At 42.7% G+C, this 15,795-nt stretch overlaps 1 protein-coding gene across 2 annotated transcripts in view; it reads right to left on the bottom strand.

Annotated features, from left to right (window-relative positions):
* LOC111955045 (retinoic acid receptor RXR-beta-A) overlaps window positions 1-15,314 on the bottom strand; it is a 35,050-nt gene extending 19,736 nt beyond the window's left edge. Inside the window, exons 1-3 of one of the 2 annotated variants that reach the window (XM_023975084.2) lie at window positions 14,976-15,314; window positions 14,327-14,469; window positions 6,393-6,622 (exon numbers count right to left, since the gene is read on the bottom strand). In XM_023975084.2, coding sequence (XP_023830852.1) covers window positions 6,393-6,622; window positions 14,327-14,342 — 246 coding nt within the window. In that variant the 5' untranslated portion in view covers window positions 14,343-14,469; window positions 14,976-15,314. The remainder of the gene's footprint in view (window positions 1-6,392; window positions 6,623-14,326; window positions 14,470-14,975) is intronic. The other variant, XM_023975085.2, reaches the window with a different exon arrangement.
* Window positions 15,315-15,795: the final 481 nt, after the last annotated feature.

Below are 15,795 nucleotides of genomic sequence, written 5' to 3'. Positions count from 1 at the left end.
TATTTATGATGAGTATTCTGTTTAAACGATGTGGCATGCAAAGTCACTTGATGTTTTTGCAACTAGTGAATCTAGTCGCCTCAATGTAAACTCAGATTTTTTGATATAAATATGAATTTAATCAAACAAAACATGCATATTGTTTAACATGAAGTCCTAGAGTGTCATCTGAGTAAAATAATCGAAGTTAGTGATTAATTTTATCTCTATTCTGGCTTTTGTGAAGCTATCTTTAGCTGGRAAAAATGGCTGTGATTATTGTGGTTTTGTGGTGAACTAACATAATCGTTTGTAGTGCTTTCGCTGAAAAGCCTATTTGAAATCGRACACTTTGGTGGGATTAACAACAAGATTACCTTTAAAATGATATAAGACACATGAATGTCTGAGGAATTTTAATTATGAGATTTCTGTTTTTTKAATTTGGCGCCCTGCACTTCGACTGGCTGTTGTCATATCGATCCCGTTAACGGGACTTCAGYCATAAGAAGTTTTAAGCAGGTTAWGTCTCAGGGCATCCTCATAGCCTGATTAAATCATGAGGACGTTTGAGTAGAATCAGAGGGAAAAAGTGAAATGAGGGGAGGAGAATGAAAGCGAAAATGCCAGGGAGGGATATGAGGGRAAAAAACACTGAGAAGGACCATCTGACATGAGAGAAGATAGAGGGAATAAAACAAATTTGTTTGGATATTCACTACAGTGTTGCCACTGCGAGCCCCTTGGACAAATAATATTGTACCTAGATGAAAAAAAKTAATAATTACAATGTTCACAGATGCACATACATTCAAAGTAGATTTAAAAACTGTACTTTGTGCATGTGAATTTATGCTTTTTATGTATATCTTTCATTGAAATATTGCAGAATACGTTCTCTATTTTCTAGACATAYACAGGAGGACAGGGAGAGTTTGACCTTTTGATGTGTGATTTTGAGGGCAACCAATGATTCATCCACTGGCACCCTTCATCTAAAATGTCAGAAATGAATCATTACTGAATTCATTTAATATTTTTGGAGGTTTTAAAAGTATGAACACGTTCAAAGTGTACGACCGAGAGACGAATAGCCTACTTCTACCATACAATTAAGAGCGGGGCAACATGTTAAAAAAGGACCCAGATAATGCTGTTTCATGGTTGATTTTGCAGACAAAAACTGAATTGTTACCTGGATTTTTAAGAATTACAATATCTATACTGAACAAAAAATATAAAATGCAACATGTAAAGTGTTGGTCACATGTTTCATGAGCTGAAATAAAAGATTCCAGAAATTCTCCATAACCACAAAAGACGTATTTCTCTAAAATGTTGCGCACAAATTTGTTTACATCCCTGTTAGTGAGCATTTCTCCTTTGCCAAGATAATCCATCAACCTGACAGGTGTGGAAAATCAAGAAGCTGATTAATCAGCATGATCATTACACAGGTGCACCTTGTGCTGGGGACAATAAAATGCTCACCTTCTAATTTGCCCTGTTTATCAAAAGTGTTGGAAAAACTTGTCAATAATCAACTGACTGTCTTTCTTGATGTCTATAGTATTCTCTCTGGTATGCAATCTGGAGTACTGGTGTCTCTGAGGGCTCAGGTTATGGATGTGTCACCATTGCCCTTCATTCTAAGCAATGTTGTGCTGCTATTTTTATTGACTTGGCCAAAGCTTTTGATACAGTTGAGCATTCCATTCCTGTGGGCCGGCTAAGGAGTACTGGTGTCTCTGAGGGGTCTTTGGCCTGGTTTACAAACTACCTCTCTCAAAGAGTGCAGTGTATAAAGTCAGAACATCTACTGTCTCAGCCACTGCCTGTCACCAAGAGTGTACCCCAAGGCTCGATCCTAGGCCCCACACTCTTCTCAATTTACATCAACAACATAGCTCTGGCAGTAGGAAGCTCTCTCATCCATTTATATGCAGATGATACAGTCTTATACTCAGCTGGCCCCTGCCTGGATTTTGTGTTAAACGTTCTACAACAAAGCTATCTTAGTGTCCAACAAGCTTTCTCCGCCCTTAACCTTGTTCTGAACACCTCCAAAACAAAGGTCATGTGGTTTGGTAAGAAGAATGCCCCTCTCCCCACAGGTGTGACCTCTGAAGGTATAGAGCTTGAGRTAGTCACCTCATACAAGTACTTGGGAGTATGGCTAGATGGTACAMTGTCCTTCTCAGCACCATTCGGCCATCAGATTTGCCACCAATACTCCTTATAGGACACATCACTGCACTCTATACTCCTCTGTAAATTGGTCATCTCTGTATACCCGTCTCAAGACCCACTGGTTGATGCTTATTTATAAAATCCTCTTAGGCCTCACTCCCCCCTATCTGAGATGCCTACTGCAGCCCTCATCCTCCACATACAACACCCGTTCTGCCAGTCACATTCTGTTAAAGGTCCCCAAAGCACACACATCCCTGGGTCGCTCCTCTTTTCAGTTCGCTGCAGCTAGCGACTGGAACGAGCTGCAACAAACACTCCAACTGGACAATTTTATCTCCATCTCTTCATTCAAAGACTCAATCGTGGACACTCTTACTGAAGTTGTGGCTGCTTCGCGTGATGTATTGTTCAAATCAAATCTTATTAGTCACCGCCGAATACAACAGGTGTAGACCTTACAGTGAAATGCTTACTTACAAGCCCTTAACCAACAATGCAGTTTAAAAAATATGAATGAGAATAAGAAATAAAAATAAGTAGTTAAAGAGCAGMAATAAAATAACAATAGCGAGACTATATACAGGKGTACCGTTACAGTCAATGTGCGGGGGCACCGGTTAGTCGAGGTAATTGAGGTAATATGTACACGTAGGTAGAGTTATTAAAGTGAATATGCATAGATAATAACAGAGATTAGCAGCGGCGTAATGATTAGATGTTCAGGAGTCTTATGGCTTGGGGGTAGAAGCTGCTTAGAAGCCTCTTGGAACTAGACTTGGCGCTCCGGTACCGCTTGCCTAGTCTATGACTGGGTTGGCTGGAGTCTGACAATTTTTAGGGCCTTCCTCTGACACCACCTGGTAGAGGTCCTGGATGGCAGGATGCTTGGCCCCAGTGATGTACTGGGCTCTACTCACTACCCTCTGTAGTGCCATGCGGTCGGAGGCTGAGCAGTTGCCATACCAAGCGTTGATGCAACCAGTCAGGATACTCTCAATGGTGCAGCTGTAGAACCTTTTGAGGATCTGAGGACCCATGCCAAATCTTTTCAGTCTCCTGAGGGGGAATAGGTTTTGTCGTGCCCTCTTCACGACTGTCTTGGTGTGCGTGGACCATGTTAGTTTGTTGGTGATGTGTACACCAAGGAACTTGAAGCTCTCAACCTGCTCCACTACAGCCCCGTCGATGAGAATGGGGGTGTGCTCGGTCCTCTTTTTCGTGTAGTCCACAATCATCTCCTTAGTCTTGATCACGTTGAGGGAGAGGTTGTTGTCCTGGCACCACACGGCCAGGTCTCGGACCTCCTCCCTATAGGCTGTCTCGTTGTTGTTGGTGATCACTGTTGTGTCATCTAATGATGGTGTTGGAGTCGTGCCTGGCCGTGTAGTCATATGAGTGAACAGGGAGTACAGGAAGGGACTGAGCACGCACCACTGAGGGGCCCCTGTGTTGAGGATCAGCGTGGCGGATGTGTTGTTACCTACCCTTACTGCCTGTGGGGCGGCCCGTCAGGAAGTCCAGGATCCAGTTGCAGAGGAAGATGTTTAGTCCCTTATCGATGAGCTTTGAGGGMACTATGGTGTTGAACGCTGAGCTGTAGTCAATGAATAGCATTCTCACATAGGTGTTCCTTTGTCCAGGTGGGAAAGGGCAGTGTGGAGTGCAATACAGATTGCATCATCTGTGGAGCTGTTAGGGCGGTATGCAAATTGGAGTGGGTCTAGGGTTTCTGGGATAATGGTGTTGATGTGAGCCATGACCAGCCTTTCAAAGCACTTCATGGCTACAGACGTGAGTGCTATGGGTCGGTAGTCATTTAGGCAGGTTATCTTAGTGTTCTTGGGCACAGGGACTATGGTGGTCTGCTTAAAACATGTTGGTATTACAGACTCGGACAGGAAGAGGTTGAAAATGTCAGTGAAGACACTTGCCAGTTGGTCAGCGCATGCTCGTACTACACGTCCTGGTAATCCGTCTGGCCCTGCGGCCTTGTGAATGTTGACTTGTTTAAAGATCTTACTCACATCGGCTGCGGAGAGCGCAATCACACAGGTGCCCGGGAACAGCTGGTGCTCTCATGCATGYTTCTGTGTTATTTGCCTCGAAGCGAGCATAGAAGTAGTTTAGCTCGTCTGGTAGRCTCGTGTCACTGGGCAGCTCTCGGCTGTGCTTCTCTTCGTAGTCTGTAATGGTTTGCAAGCCCTGCCACATCCGACGAGCGTCGGAGCCAGTGTAGTACGATTCAATCTTAGTCCTGTATTGACACTTTGCCTGTTTGATGGTTTGTCGGAGGGCATAACGGGATTWCTTATCAGCTTCCGGGTTAGAGTCCCGCTCCTTGAAAGCGGAAGCTCTAGCCTTTAGCTCAGTGCGGATGTTGCCTATAATCCATGGCTTCTGGTTGGGGTATGTACGTACAGTCACTGTGGTGGGGACGTCATCGATGCACTTATTGATGAAGCCAATGACTGATGTGGTGTACTCCTCAATGCCATCATTTTACCACTTTTTTATTGATCGAGTCACTGGTGCATCCTGCCTTAATTTTTGCGTGTAAGCCGGAATCAGGAGGATAGAATTATGGTCAGATTTTCAAATGGAGGGTGAGGGAGAGCTTTGTACGCGTCTCTGTGTGTGGAGTAACATGCTGATAGAAATTTGGTAAAACAGATGTAAGTTTTTCTGCATTAAAGTCCCCGGCCAGTAGGAGCGCCGCCTCTGGATGAGCATTTTACTGTCAGATTGTTGTCTCTACCTTCTTGCCCTTTGTGCTGTTGTCTGTGCCCAATAACGTTTGTACCGTGTTTTGTGCTGCTACCATGTTGTGTTTCTACCATGTTGTTGTCATGTTGTGTTGCTAYCATGCTGTGTTGTCATGTGTTGCTGCCATGCTGTTGTTGTCTTAGGTCTCTCTTTATGTAGAGTTGTGGTGTCTCTCTTGTCGTGATGTGTTTTGTCCTATATTTGTATTTTATTTTTAATCCCTACCCACCTCCTGTTGCAGCATGATAATGSACGGCCCTATGTCGCAAGGATCTGTACACAATTCCTARAAGCGGAAAATGTYCCAGTTTTTCCATGGCCTGCATACTCACCAGACCCATTGAGCATGTTTGGGTAGCTTTGGATCGACATGTAYGACAGTTTGTTCCAGTTCCCACCAATATCCTGCAACTTCGCAACAGCCATTGAAGGAGTGGGACAACATCCCACAGGCCACAAACAGCCTGATCAAATCTAYGCGAAGGTCAAATCTATGTCGCGCTGCATGAGTCAAATGGTGGTCACACCAGATACTGACTGGTTTTCTGATATACGCCCCTACCTTTTTTAAAGGTATCTGTGACCAAMAGACGCATATCTGTATTCCCAGTCATGTGAAACCCATAGATTAGGGCGTAATTAATTTATTTCAATGGACTGATTGAAATTGTTGCATGTTGCGTTWATATTTTTGTTCAGTGTAGATATGTATTGTTTCACGTTAGCCTTTGGTAGTTCTCCGCAATTTCACTTGACCTACAGGGCTGGGAATTGCCAGGGACCTCACGATATTATCACGACGCTAAGCTGTCGATACGACATGTATTGCAATTCTCACGATTCAATACGAATTTAAATGAGATACTTTGATTTTATTGCGATTCAATGTTCCAAACATATTGCTCAGCATATTTCTGCTGCAGAGAGACAAGACAGAGCCATGATAATACGATCAGTCATGGAAATTAAAGTGCTGAAAACAAAAATATGGAATACTGGAGTTTTGGTGCAGGTATAGCCAACTAGTGCACAAATAATATAGCGATATTGCCAAAACGATACAATATATCGTCACAAATAATATCCCGATATGTAACTATCAATTTTTCCCCCATCACCATTGCCCTACAACATAAATCACAGTATATAGCAAATTTTGGGGGCCATAAAATAGCAGCCAAGGTTTATTTACCATAAAAGTGCCCTCAACAAGTGATATTCTTCTCAACCAATCACCAAAGAGGCTGATGATGCTGGCAGAGACGCACACGTTGACTGCAGCCTATAAAGTCACACTTGGTTCTCACAGGCCACTAGTGTAAAGCAGCATTTATTGACCCATAACGCTAACTTTCCATCTCTGAATGGCCCTGAGAGGTGATGGATGAAAGGTAAGGCAGAAGGAGAGGAGTGGTAGAATAGAAGTGTTAGCTACCTGTCTGGAACTCAGGGCTCACCTGGGGGCTGCWAATGGGGCCGTAGCCCACCGAGGGTGTCCCGGGCAGGCTTGGCGACCCCAAAGAGGAGCTGATGACAGAGAAGGGCGAGCCCATGCTGCTGATGGGGCTGTTGATGTCCGAGGTGAAGGGCGGCAGAGACGTCATGGCGGCAGCTGTGGGGGTCAGAGGGGGTGAGCGCTGGCCCGAGGGAGGGGAGGACACAGAGGAGCTGTCTGGGCTGCGGGAATCTGGTGAAAAGGACAGGGATTACATGGCAGAGAGTGATGATACCCTACATACAACTCAAGTTTAAGAAAATATCATTATTGATAGTTTCCCTAGCTACAATGAAGTTAGTCRCCATACCCTAGCTCAACACCAACAATTTAAAACAGGCAACCAAAATACTTCCAATCCCGATTAAAAGAMAAATAGAGTGTAGCGCAGTGGTCACCAACTGGTAGATCTTCAATGSATTCCTAGTCGATCAACAAACATTTCTGTAGAAAAGTCCAAAATAAAGGCTTGCGCTCCTTTTATTTTTTGCGGTGTTGGCGGTGGGTGCACTTGATTCAAAAGCCCTGCGCAACGGGTAGGCAAAGTGTTCCCATTTTCAACCATTTCATTTGTCTGAAAAGGCAAACTCTGCCTAGCCGGCAGATCCGTGGCTAAATCGAGTGTGCCTTCTGCGCTGGCCAATCGGAYAGCTCACAACACCGCGTACGGCTTCCACGACCCTGGCCACAGCAAAGTTTGATACAAGCCTACGTGAGATTTCATAACTTTAAAATCATGACCAGAGAGAGACTGTGAATACAGCAAAGAGCATTTGTTTCTATGAGCGAGTTCATGTCGAAGGTTATTCAGCAYTGTCAACACTATTACAAAACATAAAACACTACTATAAGTAGCCAAGTGTATCCGATAACCCTGCGTTTTTATTATTATTAGTGGCTCGTCATGTCTATTTTAATATTAATAAATATTTCACTTTCTCTGGTCATAGGAATAACAGGAATTTGTGCAGAAGGAAGATGAGGTGCGACTCAAGTTTAGCCATTAGGTGGAAGATGATATCCCCTCTCTCTGGTCAGTCTCACCTTTATTTAACTAGGCAAGTCAGCTAAGAACAAATTCTTATTTACAATGACGGCCTACCCCGGCCAAACCCGGACGACGCTGTGCCAATTGTGCGCCGCCCTATGGGACTCCCAATCACGGCCGGATGTGATAGGAGCCATACAAAAAAGGAGAGAGCAGGGACTGCTGCTCTCTCCCTTCCTCTGCTGAGACTAATGCCATGTTCAATACAACTCAGACTTACGTGCGTTCAAGACAACTGGGAACTCAGTTCTCAGTCGAGTTCCCAGTTGTCTTGAAAGCACCATGACCATCAGATGCAGGTACCATCAGTCCAGTAAAATAGAAAAGCAAWTTWTTTGCGAATTATTTCAATTCATGCTCAGCTGTGGCTCACAAGTGCTACACCAACTGATCTATTTTGTTATCAAAGCTTGAGTTTTGAAATATAATATGGTCTGAGAAGAACAATATTGGCAGGCCAGGTATATAGACAACATGCTGTGATAATGTATTAGGCCTACTGCACAAACCTCATTCTTACAGAACTGTTTTTATTAGGTTAATATTACATTTTTAAAGAAAAGAATCTGAGCGATAGATCTCGGCTTGCTTTTTCTTTTTGGTACTTTTACCCCTTTTCTCCCCAATTTCGTGATATCCAATATACAGTCTTGTCCCATCGCTGCAACTCCCGTACGGACTCCGGAGAGGCGAAGRTCGAAAGCCATGCGTCCTCCGAAACACGACCCCGCCAAGCCGCACTGCTTCTTGACAAATGCTTGCTTAACTCAGAAGCCAGCTGCACCAATGCGTCTCCTCCGTACAGCTGGCGACCGAAATCAGTGTGCATGCGCCCGGCCGCCACAAGGAGTTGCTAGAGCGAGATGGGACAAGGACATCCCAGCCGGCCAAACCCTCCCCTAACCCGGACGCCGCTGGGCCAATTCTGCGCCGCCTGATAGGTCTCCCGGTCGCGGCCGGCTGCGACACAGCCCGGGATCAAACACGGACCTGTAGTGGCGCCTCTAGCACTGCAGTGCCTTAGACCGCTGCGTCACCCAGGAGGCCCACGGCTGGCTTCAGGACCGTGCAGACGGCTCAGAGCATGGCAGGAAGGCTGTTTGCCCGGCTGGCTGGCTTTAGGACAGCGCATAGATGCAGCTCTGCATTGAACAGTGCAACTTCTCTCAAAACAGTGCAGAGGTGAAGATAGCAGAAGATGGCTAGTTAACTGCTGTTAACATATAGCAGCTAATTGCTATATGACGTGTGTTGTAGAATGTTAAGTTCCCTATCGACTGAGGTGAATGAAGTTACAGCAGCCAATGTGATAATGGTTGGAGTCAATTTATTATCTTTTTTTTTTTTGCATTTGTAGTTTTTACAGTGTAGAAATACAATAAATGAGCTTCAACTTTATAATAAACCCCCCCCCAACCCACTTTGCCATACCCTAGSTTTAGCTGAAATGAAGCTAGGCCTTATATATCTCTGGGAATAATTATGTATAAGCAATAATTAATAACAACAACCACGTTTCCATCCAACCATTTAATGCGGATGAATTACCTAACATGAAAAAAGTAATGACCGGGCTGATGGAAACATGAAATGTTGGTACAAATTTAAAATGCCGACAGACAATTTGTTCGTTTAACATGGTGGGATCTTTTTGTGTGCAAATATAATGTGCAAATATTGATATCATAACCATCATATCGAAGTCATGCCGTGTGGTCTTCCCACTACGACTCGGGAAAGCATGCAGTTTATTAGGCTACAGATTAAATACATTCACAAGGTGATGATGAGCTTGATGCTCCTTTTGAATAAATATCGAGGGTCTTATTCTGATGACATGATGATCGATGCTTGGCTGCCGTTTGATATATACAAATAATGTCGCTCTTATCCATAATAATCTCATAATATAGGTAGCCTACCCGCACTGTATCTGCGAGCTGTTGGCTAGAGCGCATGTACCAAGACCAGAGAGGGCACATTTGTTATATAAGGGTTTTCGTGACAAAACCATCAGTTGAAAATGCGATTGAAACAAATTGAACTTGTCTTTTTTTACTTGTACATGGGAATTTGACGGCAAAAGTTATTTTCATGTGCACTACGTCATCATGCACAGGCTTTTAGCCACAAAACTAAGTTTGATGGAAACATCTCTGGTGGGTAAAATGCACATATTGTTTTATGCAGATTTTAGAATATTTGCATGAAAATCTGTCACAAATTGGATGGAAACCTAGCTAGTAATAATAATTCATTTTGTAAAGCGCATTTCCGACGCTCATTGCACATCAACAAGTATACACACCCCTTGACATTTTCAAAATGTTGTGTTACAAAGTGGGATAAAAATGTATTTATTTGTCATTTTTTTGTCAACGATCTACACAAAAAACTCTGTAATGTAAAAGTTGAAGAAAAAGTTTATTTTTATTTTTTTATCAATGGAAAATAAAACAAATATATCTTGATATATCTTGATTAGATAAGTATTCAACCCCGAGTCAATACATGATAGAATAACCTTTGGCAGCTATTACAGCTGTGAGTCTTTCTAAATCGAAGATCTTTGCACACCTGGATTGTACAATATTTAAAAAAAATATTCAAGCTCTGTCAAGTCGGTTGTTGATCACTGATAGACTACCATTTAAGTCTTGCCATAGATTTCCAGGGCAGATTTAAGTCAAAACTGTATCTAGGCCACTCAAGAACAGTCAATATAGTCTTGGTAAGTAACGCCAGTCTATATTAGGCCTTGTGTTTTAGGTAATTGTTCTGCTGAAAGTTACATAACATTGTTTAAATCAATTCAAACTTTATTTGTCACATGCGCCGAATACAACGCTTACTTATAAGCCCTTAACCAACCATGCTTCTAAGAAGTTATTAAGAAAAAAAGTGAACAAAAAAAATAGATAAGAAATAGAAAATAAATGTAACAAATAATTCAACAGCAGCAGTAAAATAACAATAGCGAGGCTATATACAAGGGGTACCGGTACAGAGTCAATGTGCGGGGGGCACCGGTTATTCGAGGTAATATGTACATGTAGGTAGAGTTAAAGTGACTATGCATAGATAATAAACAGATTAGCAGCAGCGTAAAAGAGGGGTCTGGGTAGCCCTTTGATTAGCTGTTCAGGAGTCTTATGGCTTGGGGGTAGAAGCTGTTAAGAAGCCTTTTGGACCTAGACTTGGCGCTCCGGTATCGCTTGCCGTGMAGTAGCAGAGAGAACAGTCCATGACTAGGGTATCTCCAAGTGTCTGGTGGAATAGACTGAACCAGGTTTTCCTCTAGGATTTTGCTTGTGCTTAGCTCTATTCCGTTTCTTTGTACCCTAAAAAACTCCCTAGTCCTTGCCGGTGACAAGAAAACCCATAAAATGATGCAACTACCACCATGCTTGAAAATATGAAGAGTGGTACTTAGTGATGTGTTTGATTTGCCCCGTACATAACTTTCTGTCCTGAATACAACTTTTTTGCAGTATTACTTTAGTGCCTTATTGCAAACAGGATGCATGTTTTGGATTATTTATATTCTGTACAGGCTTCCTTTTCACTGTTATTTCTGTTAGTATTGTGGAATAACTACAATGTTGTTGATCCATCTTCAGTTTTCTCCTATCACAGCCATTAAACTCTGATTTAAAATCACCATTGGCCTCATGGTGAAATCCCTGAGCGTTTTTTCCCTCTTTGGCAACTCGAATTAGGAAGGGCGCCTGTATCTTTGTAGTGACACACTGTCCAAAGTGTAATTAATAAATACTTTAAGGGATATTCAATGTCTGCTTCTATTTTTTTACCCACCTACCAATAGGTGCCCTTCTTTGGAAACCATTGGAAAACTTCCCTCGTCTTTATAGTTGAATCGGTGCTTGAAATTCACTGCTCGACTGAGGGACCTTACAGATAATTGTATGTGTGGGGTACAGCAATGGGGTAGTCATTGAAAAATCAAGTTAAACACTATTATTGTACACAGATTGAGTCTATGCAACTTATTAAGCACATTTCTACTCCTGAAATAATTTAGGTTTGCCATAATAACAGGGTTGAATACTTGACAAGACATTTCAGCTTTTCATTTTTTATTAATTTGTAATCATTTCGAAAAACAAAATTCCACTGTGACATAGGGTATTATGTGTAGATCAGTGACGAAATCTAAATGTAATACATTTTAAATTCAGGCTGTAAAACATAATGTGGAAAAAGTCAAGGGGAGGTGGGGTACTTTTTGAAGGCACTGTTAGAAAACAAAATTCAGCAACAATACAGTAAGATGTACAGAAAACAAATCACAATACATCAAACCATTGCCTACTAATACAAAACAAGAGATTAAGCAATTCATTTTGTATTTATTTATTTAACCTTTATTTAACTAGGCAAGTCAGTTAAGAATAAATTCTTATTTACAATGACGGCCTACACCATCATAAAACATAAAAAGCTAGCTCGAATAGGTAGGTCTTTAGTTGTGTTTTAAAAAATGAAATTGAAGCTGCCTCCTTGACATGTGTAGGTCACCCATGATGCACAGGCTTGTAGCTGGTGTGACCAGCCTGTTTGAGTCTGACAATCGTAGTGTGCGTGCAGGAGAATAGTTCTCTATACGTTGGCATATGTATTTAGGTGCATCACCCTTGAGGGCCTGTATTGAACAGGAAGCCAATGGAGGTTGAATAAAGCAGAGTAGTTTGATTAATCAGGCTGTATTTAAACAATTGGTATATACAGCCTGAAACAAATGACTGTAAAATAGTGTAAATGTTCCTTACCAGCCAGAATGTTGAATAAAATTACATTTGAACTTAATCTACCAGTTGTCTGTGGTGTTGGTCCTTCAGATGGTCGAAATACAAGACAAAATATCAACAGGAAAGTATTGTTTATTGTTAAGAGCGCCGGTAGTGAAGTTTCTATTAACACCTGGCACGTGCAAAACCATGTAAATACCTGATGACTTCAGTTCGTATGCATGCATCGTTTGCGCATGACCGAAGGCATGTGCACAAGATGGAAGTACATGCACGCAAAGCCCGCATACTTACTGAAGTCAAGTTATATTAKTCGTATGTACGGGATACACAGTCCAACTAAACGCATACTTGCAGGTTCCTTCTCGACAATGCAACAATAAGAAATAATAAAATATAAGAATACAAAGTCAAAGGCTCAGTAGAATAGTTAATACAGGAAAACACAATGTATAGCCCAATATTTCCACAGGTTTAGGCTGAAGGGAGATTTGGGGGCAAGTGTTTAAATTGTGCAGTATTTAATACTCATAATAAGAGTCTGGTAGCAGCAGTTGTGTTGTATGAGTGGATATCTGTGTGTGAGTGCATGTGTGCGTAGAGTCAGTGCAGGTGGTCCATCCCGTTCAGCAGTCTCATGGCTTGTAGAAAGAAACTGTCTCGGAGCCTGTTGATATCAGACATACTCCAATACTGTCTGCCCGACGATAGGGGAGTGAACACTTCGGGGCTGTGGTCCTTGATGCTGATGGCTTTCCTCAGGCACCATTTTGAGCAGACGTTTTGAGTTAGACGTCCTGCATGGGTCGGGAGCAGGTCTCATTACGTACTTATGTCTCCTGACTTCTCCTGTCTCAGCTCCAGTATTTATGCTGCAGTAGTTTGTTGTCGGGGGGTTAGGTCAGTCTGTTATATCTGGAGTACTTCTCCAGTGTCCTGTGGTGAATTTAAGTGTGCTCTCTCTAATTCTTCTCTCGGGGGACTGAGCCCTAGACATGCCTCAGGACTACCTGGCATGATGACTCCTTGTTGTCCCCAGTCCACCTGGCTGTGCTGCTGCTCCAGTTTCAACTGTTCTGCCTGCGGCTTATGGAACCCTGACCTGTTTCACCGGACGTGCTACCTGTCAGACCTGCTGTTGTCAACTCTCTAGAGACAGGCAGGAGCGGTAAGAGATACTCTCAATTGATCGGCTATGAAATTCACTGCCATTTACTCCTGAGGTGCTGACCTGTTGCACCCTTGACACCACTGTGAATTAATTATTATGTTGACCATGCTGGTCATTTATGAACATCTTGAACATCTTGGCCATGTTCTTTATAATCTCCACCGGCACAGCCAGAAGCAGACTGGCCACCCCTCAATAGCCTGGTTCCTCTCTAGGTTTTCTTCTAGGTTTTTTGCCTTTCTAGGGAGTTTTTCCTAGCCACCATGCTTCTAAACTGCCATTGTTGCTGTTTGGGGTTTTAGGCTGGGTTTCTGTACATCACTTTGAGATATCAGCTGATGTAAGAAGGGCTATATAAATTCATTTGATTTGATTTGATACTTGTGTCASCAGGTGTTTACATGGTTTTACGCATGTGCCAGGTGATAGACATTTCTAATTCAGTACCAGCACTCTAAACAGTTTGGTAAACAATACTTTCCTATTAAATTTCGATCATCTGAAGGACTTACACCACAGACAACCGGTAAATTCAAATATMATTTTATTCAACATTCTGGCTTGAAAGGAACATTTACACAATTTAGCGGTCATTATTTTCAAGCAGTATATACCAATAATTGTGTATTAGATGCTAAATAATCAGACAATTGGGGTGATRTGGTTTTTTTGTGTAGTTTGTGAGAGCATCCTGGTAGCTATAGCTAACTAAGCTATTCAGTAAGGTAACGTTAGCTTAGTAACTTATGTTAGTAACTTATGCCTTGAGCCAATGTTTTATTTAACTAGGCAAGTCAAATATTGTTAGCAAGCTAACTAGTATAGTTAACCACTGGAACATAAAGACAAAGTGTAAACGTGGCTTGACAGCTAGCGAACTTCATTCAAAACACCGATGGCCTTCTTACCTCTRCTGTCGCCCATGACTGCCTCCTTGGTGGAAAAGACGCGCTGCGACACCGATARACGTGCTTCAATCACCCTGCCCAACTCAAGACCGCGGACTGAGTGAGCCCGGGCCAGAGTTGTTTTTGGCGGACCAAAAACAGCGCTGAAAAAAATCCAAAACAAAATAATGAAATAACAGCCGCAAATGTCTACATTTGGCATGAGACCCGTGCGTTGACAGTTAAGTCTTCCCTAACATGAGCCATGAGGACCCATTCTCATTAGTGTATGTGTGCATTTTGGCCAAGAAGCATATCGTTTGCTGGCTAACTAGCCTAGCCCGACTGGGTAACAGAACAAGCTAATAACAAACCACTTAGCTAGCTAACGTCAGCTATCTACAATTACTATCTAACTAGGTCGCTGAGTCGACAAAATATTGGCCTGTAGACAGTGCAAAATAAAGGAATGAGCGTTTTGTATCATTGGTACAGCTAGCTGGCTAGCGTAGTGCAACAACCAACCAGAGAAAACTCGCAGGTGATAACGTTAGTTGGTCAGATTGGAAACAATTCATATTAGCTATTCATTTCCCCAACAGTAAGATATAACGTTAATGGTAAAACAAACTATGCTATGCATCAACAATAATTATAACCAGCTACTAACGTTATTGATCGTGCAGTTTCTTCGCATGAAAATATATGGTGGTAGGTCAGGCAGGCCACGAGTTCTTCCTCTCTCCCCACTTTCCCTCGTCGTCAGTCCTCCCTTCCCCTGCCCTGCTGCCTGTGGTTGACTGAGTAACAGCTACGTTAGCTACTGTACCAAAGACAGTACAGTCTGAAGAAAATACTATAAATCTGAACGTCTGTAATGAGCATTATGATACATTTACATGACACTTTAATAACATGCAGCCAGGTTCCCCATTAACATTACATGGGGAATATTAACACTGGGGCCTCTCAAGGGTGTGTACTTAGTCGCCTCCTGTATTCCCTGTTCACCCACGACTGCGTGGCCNATTAACATTACATGGGGAATATTAACACTGGGGCCTCTCAAGGGTGTGTACTTAGTCGCCTCCTGTATTCCCTGTTCACCCACGACTGCGTGGCCAAACATGACTCCAACACCATCATTAAGTTTGCTGACGACACAACAAGTGGTAGGCCTGATCACAGACAACGATGAGACGGCCTATAGGGAGGAGGTCAGAGAACTGGCAGTGCGGTGCCAAGGCAACAACCTCTCTCTCAATGTGAGTAAGACAAAGGAGCTGATCGTGGACTACAGGAAAAGGTGGTCCGATCAGGCCCCCATTAACATCGACAGGGCTGTAGTGGAGCGGGTCGAGAGTTTCAAGTTCCTTGGTGTAAACATCACCAACAAACTATCATGGTCCAAACATACCAAGACAGTCGTGAAGAGGGCCCGACAACACCTTTTCCTCCTCAGGAGACTGAAAAGATTTGGCATGGGTCCC

The sequence above is a fragment of the Salvelinus sp. IW2-2015 genome, linkage group LG30 (assembly GCF_002910315.2).
Source record: "Salvelinus sp. IW2-2015 linkage group LG30, ASM291031v2, whole genome shotgun sequence".
Classification (NCBI taxonomy): domain Eukaryota; kingdom Metazoa; phylum Chordata; class Actinopteri; order Salmoniformes; family Salmonidae; genus Salvelinus; species Salvelinus sp. IW2-2015.
Note: the sequence above shows the minus strand (reverse complement) of the source record. Positions and strands in the feature narration are given on the sequence as shown.